Consider the following 26,108-nt stretch of genomic DNA (forward strand, 5'->3'; position numbering starts at 1 on the left):
TGAGCGGTCATGTTCACTTTATACCAAAAATCTTACTCTAGACCCCAACTGGAATAAGTGGCGCATGCCACTTCAGACCGACCTGATTCAATAAGAGACATACACCTCTAAGTAAATCGTTTGCCTCGCACTTCCTACCGCCTCGTCACTACAACCGGTGTGAAAAACAACGGTCTTGATGAATCTGGGCCCTAGACTGTATTACTAGCTAATAAATGAAATACTTATTACAAACTATGTAATTCACTTTTCATTAAGGCTAGGACTACAAAGAGTCTCTGGCCGCGACAGATAATGTAAGCCCAACGCCCTCTCAGTGCCACTGCTACATCATGGTGCTAGAGAAGTGAATGGGGTTGCAACCAACAGTGATTTTTTTCCCTTGCTTGTTGTGGTAGTATAGTTGTCGCAATGTGACCCCATTCACTTCTATAGCATCACGATGTAGCAGCAGCACCAAGCAAACTTCGATCTCACGATGGTTATTGCGTCCATAGTCTGTAGCTCTAGCCTGAAGAAGATACTACAAAGCAGGTGGATAAAAAAAAGCAAAGAAGTTCCATTATAACGTGTTCAGTCACCTAGACAACAAGGAAAGAAGAAGACTTACAGGCGATGATGTTTCCGTATCTATTCTTTGTCCGATTCTGATCTTTCTTTGCAACGTCCCATGATGCAGACTGTCCCTCAAAGAAACTCTGTAACAATAAATCACACATACAATATCTGCATGGAATTTCTTACATTTCAGGAATAATGGGAAAATGAAACTAGTTAATATTCGATCAGGCAGAAACACTAGTGGATTGTCGAAAAAATGAAGAAAGTCACAAATTTTGTTTTTTTTTCCTGCATTGGATGCAGTTTGGCTGGTATCAGTACCTCATACTCTTCTTTAAATCCATAGCTGTCAGAGGTCTTCATAAGGTTAATATGCTGAAGCAGGTCAGCTACTCTGATGGCTGGGTGCAGCTGGCCGGTCTGGTACGGAGATTCGGTGCCTTCACATAAGTACCGTGGCACATCCAAGAGACGGCTGGACTCTGCGGTCACAGTATGGTTTTCATCTGAGAACACAGCAAAACAAAAATTGCACACACTTCAGCAAAGGCAGGTTAGACTATAGGTTTTAAACACAAAGTAGCATTTAACGTCTACCGAAGGACTAAATACAGTCAATACGATTGAGTTGATAAAAAATGGATAAAAAAAAAAAAAGCTTTTCAGAATTAAGTGGTTTGTAAATGTTGAAAGGCTCAGGAAGATATCGATGGCTATACCTGGAATTCACTGTACACTAAGACTTTGTTCACAAGCAGAGTTTTTTCTCCTAAGAAACTGCATTTTACAGTAGCAGCAAAATCTGAAATTTTTAAAATCTCATACACTCTTATTTCTCGTTCGCCTTATTGGGGGACACAGAGACCTTGGGTGTATGCTGCTGCTGCCACTAGGAGGCTGACACTATGCACAAAAAAAGGTTAGCTCCTCCTCCGCAGTGTACACCCCACCGACCGGCAGAGAATTCCTCAGTTTAGCTTAGTGTCAGTAGGAGGTAGACACGGGTCTTTTATTAGACCCATATCTACCTCGTCGTGCGTCGTTCCTTTTCAGGTTCTACGGAGGGATACAGAGTGAAAAGTCACATCTGTACTCCCACATGGAGTCTGCAAGTACGGCGTGTACTGCCACCCCGTATCCTTGCAGTTCTCCGCGGCAGGACCAGCCAGATGGACGCCGACACCAAGACGTGCCAGCGACTCCAGGGGTCCTTGTCGCCAGTCTCCCTCCCACTCGCCTACCAGAGCCTGTCGGTTGGATGAGACGCAAGACTTCTTCAGACAGGTAATGGATCGTGGATGGGTGAGTATTTTTTTTTTTTTTATTTATTTACCTGGCTGCCCATTCCCGACGGTCGCCTCTTCAATGGTCACAGGGGAACCCCGGTTGTAGGCGCTGCGGTCGCTCGCAGTCGCCACAAGGCTATAGGCAGCTCAATGTTGCTGGGCATCCCCCCCTTCCCTCCCCCCTTTCTGGGGACAGGGAGCACAGGGTTTTTTCCCATTGGGAGCGGCTTGCGACTGCGGCGTCCCACTTTTTCGGACCTCCGCGCCGACCCCCTGCTGACAGGCGGCCGCCGCAACTAATTTAGGCCCCGGCTTCAGTTCGGGCCTACCGCTGCGTCGCGGCCACGCCCCCCGCCCCTTTCTTCTAAGCGGGCTTCTCTCCCGCTCTTCCCAGGCCCTCCCCCACCGCCTGTCCTTCACCTGCCCAGCCTGTTATTGGCTAGAGGGCGGTGAATTGTTAACCCTGCGTGGTGCTCCGCCCTCCCTCCTCTCCTGAACGCGCGCTTTTTCTCAGGAAGGCGCCATTTTCCCAGCCTGTTAGCCGGGCACCAGCTCCTCACTGGATAGCATCTTCTCCAGCTGTTTTTTTCAGGAGGTCTGTTGGCCGGATTTCGCTCTGACCTGCATCCACTGACAGGTCGCAGAGCATCGCTTCTGGGGACACCGGACCGTGAGTAGCTCTGCACTGTAGACTGACCCTTCTCCGCCCTCTGTCCCCCAACCTTCCGGCATTACCTCAGCTTTTCACTATGTCTAACTCTAAGTCTGATCGTACCCGCTCTACCGCCCCCCCCCCCTGCACTTTAGTCAAGTACTTTGCATGTTCTTCGTGCAATCGCAAACTTCCCTCAGGCCAGTCCACTCCCCTCTGCCTGGATTGTAGCAATCCAATCCAGCCCGACGCCGCTCAGGAGCCATCCATAGCCCCAGTGGTGAGTGAGCCCCCCATGCCGGGCTGGGCCTCCTCGCTATCTCAATCAGTGGCAGACCTCACCAGGGTGTCTCAGTCCCTGTTGGCCGTTCTTGATAAGTTGCCCCTAGACTCTTCAGCAGGGCCAAGCAGGTCCCAAATTGTTCCATCTGAATCAGCCAGCGGTAGTCGCAAAAGACCCAGGCAAGATTCCCAGCCGGAATCCTCTCCTAGTCCCATCTCACCGCATAGCCCTTCTCACCAGCCTCCCTCTCGAGCCTCCTCTCCCGAGTCAGGGGAAGCGCTTTCGGACAGGTCATCTGAGGGGATTTTAGAGCTGGATTCAGACCAGGATGCAAGCATGAAGGTCACAGTGCAGGACCTCATTGCTGCGATCCATCATACCTTCGATATTGCTGACTCCCCTGCGAAATCCTCAGATCAGGAGGTTTCGTTCAGACGGGCAGAAACTCCTTCCAGGGTTTTTCCTTTCCATTCCGAGTTTGGGAAAATTTTTACCAAGGAAAGAGAGGATCCGACCAGACGCATTCAAAGAGGAAAACGTCTCGGCATACTCTACCCATTTGCTAAGGAGCTCACGGACAACTGGTCGGCCTCTCCCTCGGTCGATCCGCCCGTTTCCAGGCTATCCAATAACACGGTTCTCCCGCTTTCAGGCGTGGCGTCCCTAAAGGATTCTAATGACAGGATTATAGAATCCCTGGCGAAGTCTGCCTTTGAAGCGGCTTCAGCGGCGGTGTGTCCAATCTTTGCTTCATCCTGGGCAGCAAAGGCCATAGCCACGTGGGCAGACGACCTTCGTCAGGGCATCTTAGATAAGGCGCAACCGGAGCATTTGGCCGATCTCGCCAATCAGATCTCCCATGCTGGGGACTATCTTCTCTCCGCTTCCTTGGATGCTGCATCCTGTGCAGTTCAGGCGTCAAGCAACGTTGTTGCAATTCGACGTACAATTTGGCTAAAGGCATGGCAAGCGGACTTGTCTTCTAAAAAGTCCCTCACTAACCTGCCTTTTCAGGGGGTGCGCCTCTTTGGCTCCCAAATGGACCAGATTATTAAGGACGCCACCGGAGGCACGAGTTCACTCCTCCCTCAGTCCAAGCCTCGCAGACCTCCACTAAGGCGTCAGTTTCGACCCTTTCGGACTTTCCGCCGTTTCAATACGGCGGACAACTCCTCCAGCCAACAGAGACCGCAGGCTCGCCAGGAGAGAAAGAAAGTTTCCTTCAGACCCACTCCTTCCTGGCGACCCCACTCCTCCCAGGGCAGACCGTCCAGATCTAGATCTGGACGGTCTACTTCAGCATGACTATCATCGGGCACGCGAGGGGCCTTTCCAATTGGGAGGTCGACTTCTTTCCTTCAGGGACGTTTGGCTGGCCGCCGTGGAGGACGCCTGGGTCAGGGAGGTCGTATCCTCAGGATACAAGATAGAGTTCGTCTCTCTCCCACGGGATCGTTTCTTCGAATCCCGGCCTCCAAAGGATCCAGCCTTGATCCCGGGGTTCTCTACGGCTATCGCCGCTCTCCTCAGTTCCGGGGTGATTGTGCCCGTTCCCGAATCGGAGCGCTTCACGGGGTTCTACTCGAACCTGTTTGTAGTGCCGAAAAAAGACGGCGCAGTTCGACCCATCTTGGATCTCAAGCTGCTCAACAAGAGGGTCCGCCTTCGCCACTTCCGCATGGAGTCGCTTCGCTCGGTCATCGCCTCCATGGAGGAGCAGGAATTCATGTGCTCAATAGACATCCAAGATGCCTATTTACATGTTCCAATTTTCTCCGGACATCAGAAGTTCCTGCGCTTTGCGATTCGACAGCACCACTACCAGTTTGTCGCACTGCCCTTCGGTCTTGCCACCGCTCCCAGAGTCTTCACAAAGATCATGGCTGCGTTGATGGCTTTGTTGAGAGTCAGAGGCCTCGTTCTTTTCCCGTACCTAGACGATATTCTGATCAAGGCTCCCTCATTCCAACAGGCTCACCAAAGTTTGTCAATCGTCCTGGACACTCTTTCCAATTTCGGGTGGATCGTCAACAGGAAAAAGTCCTGTCTGGTTCCTACCCAACGCCTGGTCTTTCTAGGTCTTCTGTTCGACACTCGTCGGTCAAGGGTCTTTCTCCCACAAGAAAAGATTCTCTCTCTGCAGCAGGAAGTACGATCGCTGCAGACCTCGCGATTCCCATCCCTCCGTACAGCCATGAGGGTCCTGGGAAAGATGGTGGCGGCGATAGAGGCAGTTCCCTTTGCCCAATTTCACGCCAGGCCTCTCCAGCAGGCCATTCTGTCGAAGTGGAACAGGTCGCCTCAGTCCCTGGATCGCCCTGTCCATCTTTCTTACCGGATCAAGCGGTCTCTCAACTGGTGGTTGTCGTCACCTCTCATTCTATCAGGTCGATCCTTCCTTCCCATTCACTGGCAGATAGTAACCACAGATGCCAGTCTCCTCGGTTGGGGTGCTGTGTTCCGCAACCACACTGTTCAGGGTCGATGGTCGGATCAGGAATCAGCGCTGCCGATCAACGTTCTGGAGATTCGAGCGATCCATCTTGCTCTGGTCCACTGGGAAAGGCTCCTCAAGGGACTGCCGGTACGGATTCAGACAGACAACGCCACAGCGGTGGCATATGTCAACCGCCAAGGGCGAACACGGAGTGTCTCAGCCCTGGCGGAGGTGTCCCAAGATTCTTCGTTGGGCGGAGATTTCCGTTCCGACAATTTCCGCGGTTCACATTCCCGGCGTAGACAACTGGGCCGCCGATTTTCTCAGCCGCGAGGGTCTCGCGGCGGGAGAATGGTCCCTACATCCGGAAGTGTTTCATCTGCTCTGCCTTCGGTGGGGAACCCCGGATGTAGACCTCATGGCGTCTCGCCTCAACAGGAAAGTCCCACAATTCGTGTCCAGGTCTCGGGACCCTCTGGCAGTGGGCGCCGACGCCCTGGCCGTTCCTTGGTCCCAGTTCGAACTTCCCTACCTGTTCCCTCCTCTGCCTCTTCTTCCCAAGCTGTTGAAGATCAAGGCAGAAGGACTTCCGGTCATTCTCATCGCCCTGAATTGGCCCAGAAGGTCTTGGTTCGCGGATATTGTCAACCTTCTCGCGGACGCCCCCTGGAAGCTTCCAGACAGAACAGATCTGCTGTCTCAGGGTCCGATTTGCCACCCCAATTCTCGGCCGCTCAATTTAACGGCGTGGCTGTTGAGACCGAGGTTCTGAAACTAGCAGGATTTTCCGACCACGTAATTCAGACCATGATCCGAGCCAGAAAGCCATCATCTTCCAAGATTTACTACCGTACTTGGAAGGCCTATTTCACTTGGTGTGAGACCAATGACGTCGCGCCCATGTCCTTTTCGCTCCCTTCAGTCCTAGTTTCTTCAGGCAGGATTGGATGCGGGGCTTGCCCTCAGTTCCCTGAAGGGTCAAGTTTCGGCGCTGTCCATTCTGTTTCAGAAAACGTTGGCTTCCCGTCCTCAGGTTAAGACCTTTCTTCAGGGCGTGGCTCACACGGTCCCGCCGTACCGGGCACCCGTGGATCCATGGGATCTTAATCTGGTTCTTGAGGTTCTGCAAGGTTCTCCCTTTGAACCTCTCAGGGAAGTTTCCCTTTCTCTTCTTTCTTGGAAGGTGGCCTTTCTGGTGGCCATCACCTCCGTCCGGCGCGTGTCGGAATTGGCAGCTCTTTCGTGCCGCTCTCCCTTTCTGGTTCTCCACCAGGATAAGGTAGTTCTGCGGCCTCCGCCCTCGTTCCTTCCGAAGGTGGTGTCCTCGTTTCACCTCAACGAGGATATCGTGCTACCGTCCTTTTGTCCGAATCCAACTCATCCCCGAGAGCGGTCCTTGAACAAGCTGGACCTGGTTAGGGCGGTAAGAGTCTATCTGTCCAGGACGACTTCCTTGCGAAAGACAGAGTCTCTTTTCATTATCCCTGATGGAGCGCGGAAAGGTCACCCGGCGTCAAAGGCCACCATTGCTCGCTGGATCAGATCGGCTATCCTGGAAGCCTACCGTGTTAAGCGTCGCGGAGCCCCTCCGGGTATCAGGGCCCACTCTACTCGGGCAGTGGGTGCCTCCTGGGCGGTGCGCCACAGAGCTTCCGCACTGCAGCTTTGCAAAGCTGCAACATGGTCATCGGTTCACACGTTTGTGAAATTCTACAGAGTCCACACCTACGCTTCGGCGGACGCCAGCCTAGGTAGACGGATTCTGCAGGCCGCGGTGGTGAGTCCGCTGGCCTGATGGAAGTTTGTTTCCCACCCCAGGGACTGCTTTGGGACGTCCCAAGGTCTCTGTGTCCCCCAATAAGGCGAACGAGAAAACAGGATTTTTGGGTTGCTTACCGTAAAATCTGTTTCTCGGAGCCTTCATTGGGGGACACAGCACCCTCCCATGTTTTACAGCTCCTGTTCTTACTTTGGTTGAATGGTTACAGTTGAGTTGTTTATGTTGTCAACCTATTCTGTTACTTCTCCTACTGCTTTCTCACTAACTGAGGAATTCTCTGCCGGTCGGTGGGGTGTACACTGCGGAGGAGGAGCTAACCTTTTTTTGTGCATAGTGTCAGCCTCCTAGTGGCAGCAGCAGCATACACCCAAGGTCTCTGTGTCCCCCAATGAAGGCTCCGAGAAACAGATTTTACGGTAAGCAACCCAAAAATCCTGTTTTTTTTTCTTTTTCTGAGTGAATTTGAGATCTGCAGCGTTTTTAGAATCTACAGCAAGTCAATTCTCTTAGTGTTTTTGCAGATTTTTTTTTCACCCATGCAAAAAATGCAACAGGTTTTTGGTGACAAAAGAAACTAACTTTATTAAAGATGTACCCTGGACAAAACAAATATGTAATCTGCACCAAAAATAAGCAGCTAAAAATGCGGCAAAACCTGCGTTTTGAAGGCATTTTACTGCCAAAAGAGCAGATTTTGGCTGCAGAAAAAAAAAAACCTGCAAAAACACTAGCCGCAGCATCACAACCTATCCTTCAGTAACACCCAATCCACAGGATCTGCATCAGCACTTACAATAAATGTAATTACACATATTATACCACTGGAAATAAAGAGAAGTGTGGGCTGTATATTCCATTAGCTCACATGGTAAAGACATACGTTGTCATTTCGCTCATGACTGATAACTGTGGGGTATGGGGAAAATTACCAGTATACCACCTCTATTATCAGGAAAAAAGCAAGTATGTGTCCACTGGACCTGTAGACTGTGGGCAATGGAATTTCTGCATGTTGTAATTCAGGCTTGGTGACAGTAATCCTTTTCTAGGTTCTGCATGAAATTCCCAGTGCTCGAATACATTGAAATAAGTCAAACCCGCCTTCCACGCTTCACAGGACATCCTCAAGTTTGTCCGAGGTCTCGAAGCAGTAAGGCAGGCATCTGGCAGGAGCAGCTGGGGGTGGCATCTGCCATGAATTAGCGCAGTAGCACCTCTCAGCAAGATTGTTAAGCCTAGCTGTCTAATTATTGGAATTGTCATATGCAAAATGGATTTTACCTGCTAAAGATTCTAGTTAAAGTGGTGGATTTATCGCATTACAAGCCGGAAGATTATGACAAAAACACACCTGTCATCCTACTTACCAGTGATTGGCACTGAAGCGGAGCGGCAATGGGAAAAAAAAATAAAAGATTTTTACATATTATTCTTTGTTACCCCGATCAAGCTGCACCAACGTATTTTATGGTTATGGTTTGCAGAGATGGATGAAATAGATGGACAACACAGCCATGCAGACTAAAACCAACATACAAGGAGGCGGTGAAGCGAGTGTTCGCATGGCTAGGGTTACCCCAGAATCATGAAAGACCACTACAGGAGGCAGTATCACCCCATCAGTGTTCTAACAACGTTAGGTGAACGTGTGATTTGCTACATTTTTCTTGAATAGTCACATGAAGGCCAACCCAAAGAACGGGCAAAGTCTATTGCATGGTGACACTGTATGCCGTTAATCTCATTGTAGGCAAAATCTGCAGTGTCGCCATAACCATGGCCTGACCTTAAAAAAAACTACAAGTAAAATCCAAGAGAAGAACCATTATCCAAGAGCATGCAAGAAGAGTACGCAAGAGCGTCCAGCAATAGTACATAGTCGCAATTAAAGATATACTATGTGACAACGACCTCTCTCAAATCTCGACACCTTGAAGGAACACTACACAGGAACAAGAACGGCAATTTACTCTGCAATGTCTATTTCTCTGCAGCTACTAAAAGAGCGTAGCAGGAATCAGGTGTTAAGGAGGATGCACACGGCTGATTTCCATCAGATTTCTGTTGATGAAAATCACTTCACTATATCTGCAGGATATTTCAGATGAGATTTCTGCAGTGTCTGAATATACCCTTTATCCGGCTGGGATAAGAATCAAAGCGTTTTCTTTTCCTTCTCCACTCGAGAAACAGCTTTACACTGGTCTACGGGAGGCATCGGATATTGCAGCTCAGCCCCATTCCCTTCAACTAAGCATTCATCCCTTTACCTTTCAATTGATGACTTTGTGATTTCAGAGAAATCATCAAACAATTTGCCCCTTGGTTTAATTTTTGGATTTTTACGCCGCTGTGGCTATTCCAGATGTTTTACATAGATTCATGAAATGCGACCTTTACAACAAAAAGTAAAAAAAAAAATTGGTGCAGCTATGCTCCAGTTGCCTTCTGGAGTGATTTTAGGAATGACAGTTAAAGAGCTGCATTTTACTTTGAATGCCACTTTTTGCACTAAACAGTCACACAAAATGGTTAGCAGAAAAAAGAGAATTTTGTGCTTGATGAATTTGGTGCAAAAAAAGTTAGTAAAAACCACAAAGAACCCCCACCACACAAATGATGAAATGAGCCCAAAGCATCTGGGTGAAGGCGTTTTGTGTAGCTAGTTGTCAGATAGCCAGAGAAAGGTTTGGGAGCTAAAGTTGTGTTGTTCTCCCAAGACACACTGAGAGGAACATTGGGTGGGATAATATAATGTGTGCTCTGTACATTTCAGTGTTATGTCCAATACAGTAAAGGACACCCTTGGGATGTAACAAAAGGGAAAAAAACCCATAAAACTGTTCCAATAAACATTACAAATAGTGAGAAAATGTAAATGCAAGTCACTGGTTATGGTAAAAACTATCCGAGCTTAGAAAGGATATCTGGCATCTCTCACTTCCAAAAACTTTACAACCGTGCACACCTGCCTACTGCATGGACAGGACACTGTATGACACTTGCCGATCTCGCCTGCATGTCCGATGGTGTGTGGGGTAGTAACGTCATCAGAAATACTCATTTCCGATGCAGAAGTGAGATGTGTAGTATAACCCCTTAAATTTCTCAAAAACTAGGTTCAATCAATTATCTTCACTTTTGTTCCTCAAAATGGTCTCTTTTTTTGGTTTCTTTCTGAAGAAACAATTTGCATATTTAAACAGAGGAGCATGCATGGCTTATAAGTCTCCTCACGCTGACATGCCAGACTAGGCTTGTCACTCACCGCAAAAAAAAACGTTACCCCTTAGATTCCAGAGCCACTATTCGAAACATTCCACACCAACACAAACCAAGATTACACTTTCCACAAGGTTTCAGTCCTAACAAATTACAATAAATCATTTCATGGCCCAAATATAGAACTTTCTTTGAATATTGAAGTGGAAAATCAATCTATGATACGGCCTGTTCTCCTCCTCTCCAAAATGAAGCGTGTCTGAGATCTGTACGTGTGCGCACTTATAAGGCCCATCCGCGTGTCTAGGCTACCCGCTGGTACTCATTTTACACCAGCATACTTTCTCTTTGTTTTATCAGAATGAAAGTAAACCCTTCAAAATAGCTTGCTATTATAGGTTTATTTGTGGATAAGCTTTAACCATGGAAGATATAATTGGAAAAGAGGTGTATCAGAGGCGTGAAATAGAAAATGTAACCTGAAATAACGGGCCGTCTCCAAGAGCACTCCGCTCAAACAAACAATAGATGTAATCTCCCACTACCTATTTTACAGAACCGGTCTCGTTAACCTATATCTATCGGTAAGAAGAATGTCAGCGGCAGCGTTAGGATGTGCAGCAACTGGCCATAGCTAGCCCAGATTACTACTTCTACACACCTGAGCGTTGCCATCACAAGCTGTCAACATTCCATACAAACAGGGAACACATTACATACAACACGCACAAAGTAACGCACCTGGTTCAGAAACCCACAAGGCGTAAAGCTCCAAATGCCACAATGTAATAAAGCGAGGATGCATGCTACAACGGTCATCCAGTTGGTTTTATGCCAGGATTAAAGAAAAGCGTGCAAGGATATGGAACACTAACATGAACTTGGCTTGGGGGACATATGAGAAGTAAGTATCGCCGTGCATGACACAGATACAACTGTTTAAAGGGAATGTATCACCGAGATTATTTGTAAGAATCAAAACCAAAAAGCATACATACGGTATTTCTCCAATTTGCTTTTATTTTCGGATTTTAGAGATTTTGACATCTATTTTCTGTATATTTTTATAGGATTGTCATCTTTGTAGTCAAGGAGGACCCATTACCAGGTCAAAAGGGGTCAGTTTTGCTATATTATTTACAATGCACCATTTTTTCCCCGTTTTCTTAATTCTGCTATCCAGTTCCAGAATTGTGCTTTTCTTTTTTCTTTAGTGCCAAATTTTTATGGTCTTTACCAAGGGGGTGTGGAACACGGGGTCATAATGAAGTGTCCTAAAGACACGCAACAGAGAATTCTGTAAATAAAAAGACCCATGAATCTGGAACCTTGGGGGGGGGGGGGGGGGGGAGAAAAACTGGCCATTTAGAGCTATGCAGTACAGCAGCAACATGACCATAGACAACAATAGACAAGATCAGACTCACTGACTTCTATAGGGTAATTTCTTCTGCATGCTCTCATTTTGAGAGGCCACTTTGTATAGATGGGGAATAGATGAGTGCTGAGTGTTGAGCATTCCGATACCGCAAGTATCGGGTATCGGCCGATACTTGCTGTATCGGAATTCCGATACCGACTTCCGATATTTTTTCAATATCGGAATTCGGCATCGGAATCGGAAGTTCAAAGTTGATTGACAGCCTGACGTCATCATGATGCGCGGTGTGTGCGCATCATGATGCGCCGTCATTTCGGGCCTTCCGGGGGTCTCTGCCGGCCTGCCGGGGGGCTGTGTGGACTGCCCGGGGTCTGTACCGGCCTGCCGGGGGGCTGTGCCGGCCTGCCGGGGGGCTGTGCACCCTGTGGGGGTCTGTACCGGCCTGCCGGGGGGCTGTGCCGGCCTGCCGGTGGTCTGTGCACCCTGTGGGGGTCTGTACCGGCCTGCCGGGGGGCTGTGCCGGCCTGCCGGTGGTCTGTGCACCCTGTGGGGGTCTGTACCGGCCTGCCGGGGGGCTGTGCCGGCCTGCCGGGGGGCTGTGCTGATGTCCGGGGGTCTGTGCAAGCATCGTCCGATGGGACTACAAGTCCCATCTGGCGATGCCTGCTACCATGACAGTGATTGACACATTAGCCAATGATGGGACAGTAGTAGTCCCATCATCCGGCTAATGTGTTAAATGTTAAAAAAAAAAAAAAAAATACTACATACATACTACATGCATGCTACATACATACTACATATATACTACATGCATGCTACATACATACTACATGCTACATGCATGCTACATACATACTACATGCTACATACATACTACATGCTACATACATACTACATGCTACATACATACTACATACATGCTACATACATGCTACATACATGCTACATACATGCTACATACATGCATGCTACATACATACTACATACATGCATGCTACATACATGCATGCTACATACATACTACATACATACTACATGCATGCTACATACATACTACATGCATGCTACATACATACTACATGCATGCTACATACATACTACATGCATGCTACAGACATACTACATGCATGCTACAGACATACTACATGCATGCTACAGACATACTACATGCATGCTACAGACATACTACATGCATGCTACAGACATACTACATGCATGCTACAGACATACTACATGCATGCTACAGACATACTACATGCTACAGACATACTACATGCTACAGACATACTACATGCTACATACATACTACATGCTACATACATACTACATGCTACATACATACTACATGCTACATACATACTACATGCATGCTACATACATACTACATGCTACATACATACTACATGCTACATACATACTACATGCTACATACATACTACATGCTACATACATACTACATGCATGCTACATACATACTACATGCATGCTACATACATACTACATGCATGCTACATACATACTACATGCATGCTACATACATACTACATGCATGCTACATACATACTACATGCATGCTACATACATACTACATGCATGCTACATACATACTACATGCATGCTACATACATACTACATGCATGCTACATACATACTACATGCATGCTACATACATACTACATGCATGCTACATACATACTACATGCATGCTACATACATACTACATGCATGCTACATACATACTACATGCTACATACATACTACATGCTACATACATACTACATACATACTACATGCTACATACATACTACATGCTACATACATACATGCTACATACATACTACATGCTACATACATACTACATGCTACATACATACTACATGCATGCTACATGCTACATGCATGCTACATGCTACATGCATGCTACATGCTACATGCATGCTACATGCTACATGCATGCTACATGCTACATACATACTACATGCTACATACATACTACATGCTACATACATACCACATACATGCTACATACATACCACATACATGCTACATACATACTACATGCTACATACATACTACATGCTACATACATACTACATATATACTACATGCATGCTACATACATACTACATGCTACATACATACCACATACATACTACATACATACTACATATATACTACATGCATGCTACATACATACTGCATGCTACATGCATGCTACATACATACTACATACATACTACATGCTACATACATACCACATATATACTACATACATACAATACATTCATACAATACATACATAGACATACAGTACATATAACAGAGTAACATACTTACCAATACTTGTCACATTGTTCCCCGAAGCCATTGTCTTTTCCGGAATAAATATTAACATAACAAACCACAAAAATACTCACCCACGATCCGAAGCAGTCCACGAGTGTGTCCCACGACGATCTTGGGTAGAGAACTGCAGCATCAGATGATGCTGCCGTTCTCTACGGGCTGCAGGAATCCAATGACGGAAGGTAGGTATCCTTCCTCACTGTATTCCTCCGCCACTTAAAAAAAAAAAAGTCCCTAGTCTCACTTTATGCCATTGCTGCGTGGGAAATTCCCACACAGCAATGGCATAAAGTGAGACTAGGGACTTTTTTTTTTTTTTTTTTTAAGTGGCGGAGGAATACAGTGCGGAAGGATACCTACCTTCCGTCATTGGATTCCTGCAGCCCGTAGAGAACGGCAGCATCATCTGATGCTGCAGTTCTCTACCCAAGATCGTCGTGGGACACACTCGTGGACTGCTTCGGATCGTGGGTGAGTATTTTTGTGGTTTGTTATGTTAATATTTATTCCGGAAAAGACAATGGCTTCGGGGAACAATGTGACAAGTATTGGTAAGTATGTTACTCTATGTTATATGTACTGTATGTCTATGTATGTATTGTATGAATGTATTGTATGTATGTAGTATATATGTGGTATGTATGTAGCATGTAGTATGTATGTAGTATGTATGTAGCATGCATGTAGCATGCAGTATGTATGTAGCATGCATGTAGTATATATGTAGTATGTATGTAGCATGCATGTAGTATATATGTAGTATGTATGTAGTATGTATGTAGTATGTATGTAGCATGTAGTATGTATGTAGCATGCATGTAGTATATATGTAGTATGTATGTAGCATGTAGTATGTATGTAGTATGTATGTGGTATGTATGTAGCATGCATGTAGCATGCATGTAGTATGCATGTAGCATGCATGTAGCATGCATGTATGTATGTAGTATGTATGTAGTATGTATGTAGTATGTATGTAGTATGTATGTAGTATGTATGTAGCATGCATGTAGCATGCATGTAGCATGCATGTAGTATGTATGTAGTATGTATGTAGTATGTATGTAGTATGTATGTAGCATGCAGTATGTATGTAGCATGTATGTAGTATGTATGTAGTATATATGTAGTATGTATGTAGCATGTAGTATGTATGTAGCATGCATGTAGTATATATGTAGTATGTATGTAGCATGTAGTATGTATGTAGCATGCATGTAGTATGTATGTAGTATGTATGTAGTATTTTTTTTTTTTTTTTACATTCAACACATTAGCCGGATGATGGGACTACTACTGTCCCATCATTGGCTAATGTGTCAATCACTGTCATGGTAGCAGGCATCGCCCGATGGGACTTGTAGTCCCATCGGACGATGCCTGCACAGCCCCCCGGAGCCTGCACAGACCACCGGCAGGCCGGCACAGCCCCCCGGAGCCTGCACAGCCCCCCGGCAGGCCGGCACAGCCCACCGGAGCCTGCACAGCCCCCCGGCAGGCCGGCACAGCCCCCCGGCAGGCCGGCACAGACCCCCGGCAGGCCGGCACAGCCCCCCGACATGCCCGTACAGACCCCAGAGAGGCTGTACAAGGCAAAAACAGGGTTTTTCTTATTCCGATACCGGAAGTCCCATAGACTTGAATGGGACTTCCGGTATCGGAATCGGCGATACCGATACTTTTTTTAAAGATCGGCCGATCCATTCCGATCCGATACTTTGAAGTATCGGACGGTATCGCTCAACTCTAGTGCTGACATAACACAGGATCACACCATTCACAATCCATAGCCTAAATGATATAGGGTGTGCTAACTTCCACTATTGTGCCTGTGATGACCAAGAGATGATAAGTGAGCAGTACAGAGCACAAAGCATGTTTTGACATATAACGGTCGGCATTTTCATCATCAGTCAAAATATTGCTCTCCTACATGAGCTCCGTGCACGCAACGTTTTACGGGCTCAATAGTTAGTCTATGGGCTCTTACATTCACTCTCACAGTGCACACTTCAAAGTGGTACTTTGGCTGATCCGAGGGGGTCTCACGACCTGGACCCCCACTATTCAGCAACACTGTGCAGCATCTGTCATATATAAAGAACTTGACGGTTACACTTTAATATTAGATTTAGGGACCAGGGTAAAACTAGAGGCTTTGCAGGATTTATTTTTAATAGTTATATGTGAAAAAGCACATTAAAATGTTTACATACAGGAATATATATATATATATATATATATATATATATATATATATATATATATGTAAATGTTCTGTTGACACATTCCCTTTAAAAGTAAGTGCTCCTGCCACAAAACACCAAATCTAAACAGTCTTTTTCTGGCTATAATTTATAAGGCTTTGGCTTCTATTCATTTCAATGTCTCTTTAGATCGGTACTATTGCACATGCAACTAGATCATTCATGCATGAACTGTGATGATGCCAGACTGGGTCCTCACCTAACACAGCAGTCGGCACAAGTGGATCATTGGGCACTGCGGGAAAACAAAGCTCATGAAAATACATATTACCTCCATTTTGGGCACTTGATAAAAAAACAGACAGACACAGATTTAAGCACAATAACATCGACTGCTATAGAAAGGTGAGCAAATCCGCAAGAAAAAAAAAAGCCAACAATACAGCATGTAACAAATCTGCATGAGCGCACCCACTCAATATTACACCGATTAGGTCCGTGTTTTGTACACGGGCGGCACACAAATGTAACACTGATGATATCTATATGCTGTTACATCACAGACCCCATTCATTGACACGTGCGAGTGAGATCAGCAAATGAGACCCAATTCAGACATTGGGGTCTCAATAGGGCATGTGAAAACATACATAGTCTATAACTGGTACATGTCCCATCTGTAAAAAATTGGATTCAGCAAACATGCAAAAATCAGACATAAAAGGTCTGCAATGTAACAGGCCCAAGAAAAGAGATGTGGGTCCATGATGCAACGAGCCTATGAAAAGAAAGATGGGTCCATAATCGTAACATAGCACATCAAGAAAATTGATATGGAGCCGTGATGTAATAGTCCTAAGAAAAGAGTAATGAGGTCCTGATGTAACAAGCCTTAAATAAAAAAAAAAAAGCTATGGGTCCAGCAACAAGATTCCTTCATTATGTTTGTTTTGCAAATACATATGAGCACTGCTAGAGTATGTTTAGTTTTGGTGTATTTTTCGTCAATTCGCAAACCTTGCCGACTGCCATTCAGGGCAAAACGGGGCCACTTGCCACGTTTAGTGAAAGTTGAACAGTGTCGGTATCGTCATTACCAATAAACTGTGAATCAATCATTCAGGAGTTTTCATTTCAATAACAGTCCATCATGCGATACATGACACTAGAGGACCACCACACTGCAATGCAGCATGCCTCCGGTACAGAGAAAATCAAACAAGAAGCCAGGAATGCCAAAAGGTAAGAAGAGTCACAGACGAATCAATTTTCCCATCCCTACTCAGGAACAGTAGATAGTAAGCATTTTGTGGGAGCAACACTCCCCAGCAGAAACAGTGGGGTGAGGTAGAAATTTAGGACCCTACATGGGGGACAGAAGTTCTGAACAAGAGCAGTTACTACACCATGTTCAAAATTATTATGCAAATTGTTTTAAAGTGTCACAGCGTTTTTTTTTTTGCTTTGTTTTAATGAAACCAATTGATGGTATTGTGTCTCAGAGTTCTTAGGATCCCTGAAATCAATCTCAGATACCTGTGATAATTAGTTTGCCATGTGAGCCCAATAAAAGGAAAACTGGATGTTCCACACTATTGAGCAGGCCACAGTTTTCAAGTAACATGGGAAATAAAAAGGATCTCTCTGCTGCCGAAAAGCAAATAGTGCAAGGGATGAAAACATTAGACACTTCCCGAAACTTAAGCGTGATCATCGTACTGTGAAGAGATTTGTGGCTGATTTTGAGCACAGACGTGTTCGTGCTGATAAAGGCAGAATGAAGAAGGTTTCTGCCAGGGAAATTCATCGGATTAAGAAAGCAGCTGCTAAAAAGCCATTACAAACCAGCAAACAGATATTTGAAGCTGCTGGTGCCTCTGGAGTCCCACGAACCTCAAGGTGTAGGATCGTTCAAAGGCTTGCTGTGGTGCATAAACCTACTATTTGGCCACCCCTAAACAGTGCTCACAAGCAGAAACGGTTGCAGTGGGCCCAGACATACATGAAGACTAATTTTCAAACAGTCTTGTTTACTGATGAGTGTCGAGCAACCCTGGATGGTCCAGATAGATGGAGTAGTGGATGGTTGGTGGATGGCCACCATGTCCCAACAAAGCTGCGACGTCAGCAAGGAGGTGGAGGAGTCATGTTTTGGGCCGGAATCATGGGTTAACAGCTGGTAGGGCCCATTAAGGTCCCTGAAGGTGTGAAAATGACCTCTGCAAAGTATATAGAGTTTCTGACTGACAACTTTCTTCCATGGTATAAAAAGCAGAAACGTGCCTTCAGGAGAAAAATCATCTTCACGCATGGCAATGCACCATCTCATGCTGCAAAGAATACCTCTGAGTCATTGGCTGCTATGGGCATAAAAGGAGAAACTCATAGTGTGGCCACCATCTTCCTCTGACCTAAACCCTATAGAGAACCTTTGGAGTATCTATTATCAAGCAAAAGATCTATGAGGGTGGGAGGCAGTTCATATCAAAACACCAGATCTGGGAGGCTATTCTGACTTCATGCAAAGAAATACAAGCAGAAACTCTCCAAAAACTCACAAGTTCAATGGATGCAAGAATTGTGAAGGTGATATCAAAGAAGGGTTCCTATGTTAACATGTAACTTGGCCTGTTAGGATGTTTTGGAGTTAAATAGCTTTTTTGTTCAGTGAATGTGACCTCCTATTGCTGCAAATTCCACAAATGAGCATTTTCAGTTCTTTAAAAACATATCAAATGTTTAGAAATTCTACTGTGCCTAATAATTTGGAACAGTGCATTTTGAGTTTTTATTCATTTTGGAGATTATACTGTTATCATTGGGAGGTTTGATCAATAAAATTTGATGTATACTCTAACGGGTGATGACTTTTATTAAACTGACTGTCATTTGCACCAACCATTTAGGAAAATCAGAGAAAAATATCATTTGCATAATAATTTGGAACATGGACAAATCAATTCTCCCATTCCTACTCAGGAACAGCAGATAGTCAGCATTTTGTGGGAGCAACACTCCCCAGCAGAACCAGTGGGGTGAGGTAGAAATTTAGGACCCTATATGGGGACAGAAGTTCTGAACAAGAGCAGTTACTAGTTACGTGGGGGAAGAAAAAGATGATCACCTCTGCAAATATGGCATCTACTACTGGGTCAAAAATAGCATTATTTGCAATAACTCCAATTTTACATTTTCGGTGGAAATTCACTTTAAACTTTCAGTCTTGAAATACCAAATGAAAGATGGTACTTGTGAGGGCAAATATTGGAATGCTTGAGTGTGCATATGCCTCGACTCCTATATAAACTGGAAAATAAGGGCACCGGCATATAATTATAGTGCTAATGTTTCATAATGCCACCAACTTACAAGACAAACAGAATATGAATGCTTGATATAGCTTAAAAAAATATCATGCATCAACTGTGCAAAATGGGGCATTGGAAGAAGCGGATGTGACAGATGAATGGCTTAGCGTGTCAATGAGAGCTCGATCAGCCAATCACAGGACTGTCAGAAAAGCAGAAAACAAGCAGAAAATGTTAAGATTGGTAACAAAAGACAACATTGCAATGTATTTCCAGTATTATTGATCTCAGACAATGTTGTGCAAGCTATACTGCACTTCTTTCCTACCAATGATTGCACAATGGCTATAGTAAGGAGGGGCCTCTTTGGGGAGGTAAGCGTGCAGTTCTGGTTAAAAAAAGGCTAGACAAAATAACTCTGTATGTCATCGACATAAATCAAGTTTCTTAAGATTATATAGAGACTGTAAAATGTCCTTCAAATGTAAACCAGGGCCGGTTACAATTGTAACTTTTACACAGGGCAGGTGATTGTGCTGGTCTGACTGTTCAGATTCCGACCAACGGGGACTGAGACTGATGAAACGGCCATCTACATCATAGCTATGGAAGCTAATAGAATGGAGGTCATGCATGTACACCAATGTTTCCATTCACACAGGGATTTTGTGACCCGCATTGTTGGCGGTGCCAACAATTGATCCACCAGAAATCACTTGATTATTACCTATCCAGTAGATAAGTGATGAATGTATTTAGAGGGAACCTCCTTTTAGGTCTATTCAGATGGAATTTGGATCTATGATGGAGGTATAAGTCGAGAGTTCTTAGAGCTATACCTCCACGTATACAACTATACAGTCATATGACAACTTGATCTTTGCAGATGCCTCAATATAATTGACTGCCCTCTTCCACATAATTGGAAGTACAGTGACGTTGGGTAGCCCAACTTGGCCTCTGTCAGTTAAATGGAGGCCTCACTAGATGTTTGAAGTGTAGCGTGAATTCGGCCCAACATATGTCACACGAGCTTTGCATTCAGTGTTATTTTTTGGGGGGATGGCAGGCAACATTTTAGAGTGGCCTTATGAAAAATGCTTTCAGATGCAGTTATATATTGCTGAGATTCAAGGATAAGAGACTATACTATAAAAAATGGGATAACATTAATAACCAGGCAAACTGGAAAACAAAATGGGCGTTTTTAAGCAGATTATTAGTGTCAGACATTTTGCAACACAAAAATACATCTAATTTGCTTATTTTAGAAGATTTAATCCCCAGAAATCATGGTAAGCAGAATCCTCAAGGAACGATCCACTATGGAAGCCAATCATTTGTCACCAAAATATAGCCATGTATAAGAATCTACATTTCATATCAAAAGATGAAAGATTCAATTTTTTTAAGACCGGTATTTTGCACACCACTCTTAAAGAAGTCACCGCTGGAGTAAGAAGCACCAAATTCATTAAGAGACGGATGCCACTTCATGAATTAGGAGCATCTTACAACTAGCGTGCCACTACTCCCAATTATACTCCAAACTGTCACTCATTTTTGGCATAGTTTACGCCACTAAACTGGCATCAATTTTGATTAATTTGAAGGCCGGGCTTCAAAATGTTCAGTCTCACCCAAGGTCAACCCACTTTGGCGGAGCTGGCCATGACTGGCGGAAAAACGCCAAAACTGTGCAAACAGTATCCAACATTTCAAGGTGTTTTACGCCTAAAAACTGGCACACTCCTGCATGAATCATTATGTATATAATTCACTCCCCAGTGAGAGGTACAGCAATTGCTGAATTTGATCACACTAATCAGCAGCTACACAGAATAACGTGCTTACATCTAGTGAGGCCACTGCAGCATTACGTGACGGTAGATGTAGTCCAGAGTTAGTCAATGTGTGTTTACTACGCCAATACTTACATCTAGGGCTGAAATTGTGAGAGTCCATATAGGTGATGGACAGAGGATCTTCTGCGTGAAGAGTACTTTGATCTGCGTAACTTCTATCCATCGCATTCACCATATGAGTCATCTCCTGCCGGGTGTTACCCATGGCATCCTTACGTTTCTTGGCAAGTTTACTGGAAGGTAAAAAATATTTGTTTAGCACCAACAATTTGTATGAAGAGTTTATTAGCGTATCACCAACAATGAGACCTGTTAAAGTAATACAGGTTACACATAATCTGTCAATTATTTCCCTGGGAGACAAAGGGATACATTGGGCAGGGGATACCTTCCCAATTGCTGTGGATCAGACAGCTGCGATACCCACTGATCCAGAGAAGAACCCCATGGGAATGGAGTGGTGGTCAGCCATTTGCAATGCCGGACCACCAAGCAAAAAATATCCCTTATTCTTTGGAAAGGGGGGTAACTTTCAAACTTTGGAATATCCTTTTATGCTGTACATGTGAAGTAAACTGCAAATATTATTTCCAATTCTGCACAAACATCATATTATATTTCTGTCCCGCTTTAGAGGTCAGGCGGCTGCACTCTCCCATCAGATTCTCCGGCTCAGACATCAAACAGAATGCCCACCATGCATATGTGAGGCCAGCACTGCCCTGTCTAGACATGGCTGAACATGTAATGTATGGATGCAGTACTCCACCTGTAAGTATCCAGTCTGTCCATGTGGCAAGCACAGAGTTAATTTTCAGCTACCTAACAAGCAGTCCCTAAGATCAGCACTCAATTTGTAATTGTTTTTATCTAATAAAAGAAATTTTGTGGGGTTTAGGATTTTGTTATATACAATTTTTGTCTGTTTTCAAAATCGGTTTAGTGGATTACTGGGGACAACCTTTTCTTGAGAATCAAGGTGTGTCCTACTGCATTGAAAAAAGTGAAATACACAGTGAAAAGCTGCAATTTTTATGCTCAAGGACATTTCCTATTACATAAAAATCAGGTTCGGAAACACTACTGTCCTGTACTGTACTGTCAATTGCCATATATCCAATTCCGTTTATACATTAGAGGTGGCAGCTCACATATTTCTTAAGTTCCAGAATACGCCTGCGAAATAAATGAATCCTTTTGCCCACATAATTAAAAGGACATATACACATCAGTAAGCAGACTACTCCTGGATCTACCGTTATAGTCTCTACTACGAGGCGTCTAACCAGTCGCACCACTCTCAAAGGAGACTTGTGTCCAGTCCGTGCATCGCAATCTGTACTCTGACCACGATACAAGGACTTCCGATCTCAGCCTAAGGGCTCATACTCGCATGCAAGAAACACAGACGAGTCTCACACCTCAATACCCGGCACTGCCATCGGTACTCGGATCGGAGCGTTCAGCTGCATAGAAATACATGCAACTGAACGCTCCGATCCGAGTGCCGGCGGCAGTGCCGGGTATTGAGGTGCGAGACTAGTCCGAGTTTCTCGCATGTGAGTATGAGCCCTAATGCACACATCCTGAAAGGTTACTACAAAAATTACAAAGGTTTCCTCAATTATAAATAGGTAAACTTGCAATATTCTTTTCAATCCAAGCAATCTGTGTTGCTTGCTGTAGTTTCACAAAACTCTTTTAATCAGCAGGAGATTATCATTAGAGAATTAGTAAATATGCTGCCATGCAGTCCTCCATATTCATGAGCGGTGAATAACCCCCGCCTTTACTACTGATTGTCAGCTTTCTGCCTATGCACAGTGTACATAGAAAGCTGCCAATCAACGGTATGGGCTGGGTTACAGAAATCTCAGCTTTCAGATAACTGGTAGATGTGCAGCAGAGATTTTATGCAAAATACAAAACACAGGCTAGTAAGTGATAAATCGCTGGAATCAGAGATAGTCTCTGCAAAATTTCTTGCTGTCAGATGGTACAGCAAAAATCTGGTGACAAAGTCCCTTTAAGAAAAAAAAAAGCCTCTGCATGTCACTTACGTGCTGATGCAAACAATCCAGAAATATACAATTTCCACAGAAAATGGACACGTGTACAAAGAGATTCTTCCCATATCTTGGCAAAGGTGCAAGCCTGATTTCACATCTGATTAACACCCAAAAATATCAAGAAATTTTAGGGACAAATTGGAAATCCCCAATTAATGATCTAGCACGTAAAAAGAGTGATGTAGGTCAAGGGGTAGGAATAGTAATATGAAATCTTCAGCAGCATTTATGGTATCTACAACTCTAGCAAACTGCACAACTTCCTCCAGGTCCAAAAATTATCACTGACCAATCTTTCCCCACTGTCCATATATAAAAGTCTCCCCCAATTTAATTACCTTAGCACTAATCACTGATTGTAAATGGAGAAGAGTATTATTGTAGAATATAGAAAAATATCAACATTGATATTTATAAGCATTTGTTGGCATCACCATAGTCAAGTCAGTAATGCTATGGACAATATGCATCAGGCAACGGATGTCAAAAATGCTACTTCCAGCTGCGACATCGGCTGTCACTTAGTAGTGGCCATTGCGGGAACTGCATCACAGATCTGCTACGCCATCGACAGGCCACCAATATCTGAAGGCTGGACAACCACTTACGGCAATACTAATGTCCACGTGTTTGCACCGTGATATCCCTTCATACATAAACCCCGCTAGCATGTATAACCCATTGACAGAAAATAAATATTTTAGTATACCGTGGACATGTCTATGCAATGCATATTGCAAAAACTAGCGGATGTTAGCGGTGTACACTTGTTGGGCAGAAGGAAAGGGAATATTTGATCAAGATAAGGTTCAGCAGATTTGATGAAATTTCCGGGACCCACATCCATACATTTTCTTGTGCTTTTATTTCTCTTTTTGCCAAGAGAAGCAGTTAAAGTTGACTTAAGATATATCCATCCACTTGTGATTCATTTCGCCGAGCCGACGACAACTCTCAGCTCTTGCATATACATGATCTGTACGAAGCGCGTTATCTCGCTGTTGCCCGCAGCTTTCTTCTTTCTGCGATCACAAGAAATATTTTCTACAATAACAAAGCATCCCCTGCAACTAAGAACCTTTCCAATTTAAATTTTTTTTTGTTAAAATTATTTCTGCAACTTAATGCCTAACCTTACATCCACGCCACTAGGCAGGAAAAACAGCTTTTATATCAGGTAACAAGACGCTTTTCTGAACAGCTGAAATAGAAATGGCAGGGTAGAAGGTCAACTGCTGCAAATCGCTTCGGCAGTAAATGTTATGAAGCTATATTTTTAATGAATACAAATGACTGTTGAGTTAAGGATTCGCCCCCCTCTTTCATATTACGGCAGCTGAGGAATTTCATTTCATTCAGGGCTAATGCATTGGATGTTTCTTGGTTTATAATACATCAGGATTAGAGGCGAGAGGAATCTCATCAGCGCCTTTTATTAGGTACAAAGACGGTTTTAAATATTGATGTATGTCACCACCCCTGCTTCAGCTTGGTTGCTGATACCCCACGGTCACAGTATGTAATATCATCCAATACTCACTGCCATAAAGTTTTATAAGAGCAGAAGGCATGCTATTCAATTGTGGATGCACATCAAGCAAAGCTTCCATTAACCCACACACTGATCAAGTGATCGGCTGCAGCGCTTAGGATGTACAGTAGATGACAACGATGGCGGGGGGTACAGTGCTGAGTACGGAGGAGTGGCAGCGGTCTGGGTTTTTTTTTTTTTTTGCTTTCCTGAGCCAATTAATTATTTTGTCCTATAATGGATGACCCATTAACTCACACACTGTTCCGGTGATCGGCTGCAGCGCTTAGGATCTACAGTAGATGACAGGGCTGGCGGGGAGCACAGTGCTGAGTACGGAGGAGTGGCAGCGGTCTGGGTTTTTTTTTTTTTTTGCCTTCCTGGGCCCATTACTATGAGTTTGTCCAATAATGGATGACCCATTTAATACATACATGTACAGTAAGGCTTGGATGCAAGTTTTATAAAAGCTGGTAAGTGGTGCATGTGTCACCTATTTCTGGTTAAAGACGACCAATGAGTCATCCTCTTTCCAGATTCTCTCTCATGTGTGTAGGCATTTTTTATTCCATTTTCTGTACATTGATTATAGGACAGCAATCTTGCCACAGCTGCTTTTAACCACATTCAGATATATGCTTTACAGCAGCTCAATGTGCCACAATGAACTGGTGATGTTCACTGACTTGTACGGGAGTCATTGTGCTAGGTGGCAAGTGGTGCCAGTCATCTATTGGGAGCGATGGATCCCGAGTAGTGATGAACGAACGTGCTTGGATAAGGTGTTAGAGGAGCATGCTTGGGTGCTAAGTGCGTCTACGGCGTCCTTGAAAAATATGTTCAAGTCCCCGCGGCTGCATGTCTCGCGGCTGTTTGACAGCTGCAACACATGCAGGGATTGCCTGTTAAACAATCCCTGTATTGCAGCTGTCGAACAGCCGCGAGACATGCAGCCGCTGGGACTTGAACATATTTTTCAAGGACGCCGTAGACACACTTAGCACCCAAGTATGCTTATTATCCCAGCATGTTCGCGCTTCACTAATCCAGAGTTACCAACATATCAATAAGTGTTTCCTGTCCTGTAAGGCTTTGTTCCGAAGCAGCATTTCTGCTGCAGCCAAAACCAGCTGTCTTGGCAGTAAAAATGCTGCCCATTTTTTGGGTGAGGATTAAA

General features: G+C 44.6%; 1 protein-coding gene across 13 annotated transcripts in view; it reads right to left on the reverse strand.

Moving 5' to 3' along the window:
- PTPRK (protein tyrosine phosphatase receptor type K) overlaps positions 1-26,108 on the reverse strand; it is a 445,942-nt gene that overhangs the window by 52,765 nt on the left and 367,069 nt on the right. For 12 of the 13 annotated variants that reach the window (XM_073575782.1, XM_073575786.1, XM_073575781.1 and 9 more), the window contains 3 exons: positions 21,404-21,564; positions 883-1,067; positions 611-698 (listed from right to left, as the gene is read on the reverse strand). In XM_073575782.1, coding sequence (XP_073431883.1) covers positions 611-698; positions 883-1,067; positions 21,404-21,564 — 434 coding nt within the window. Of the gene's footprint in view, positions 1-610; positions 699-882; positions 1,068-8,366; positions 8,379-16,417; positions 16,454-21,403; positions 21,565-26,108 lie in introns of all 13 variants that reach the window. The other variant, XM_073575792.1, reaches the window with a different exon arrangement.

Source organism: Dendrobates tinctorius, unplaced genomic scaffold (genome assembly GCF_039654945.1).
Source record: "Dendrobates tinctorius isolate UK_male_01 unplaced genomic scaffold, ASM3965494v1 ptg000046l, whole genome shotgun sequence".
NCBI classification, from domain to species: Eukaryota; Metazoa; Chordata; class Amphibia; order Anura; family Dendrobatidae; genus Dendrobates; species Dendrobates tinctorius.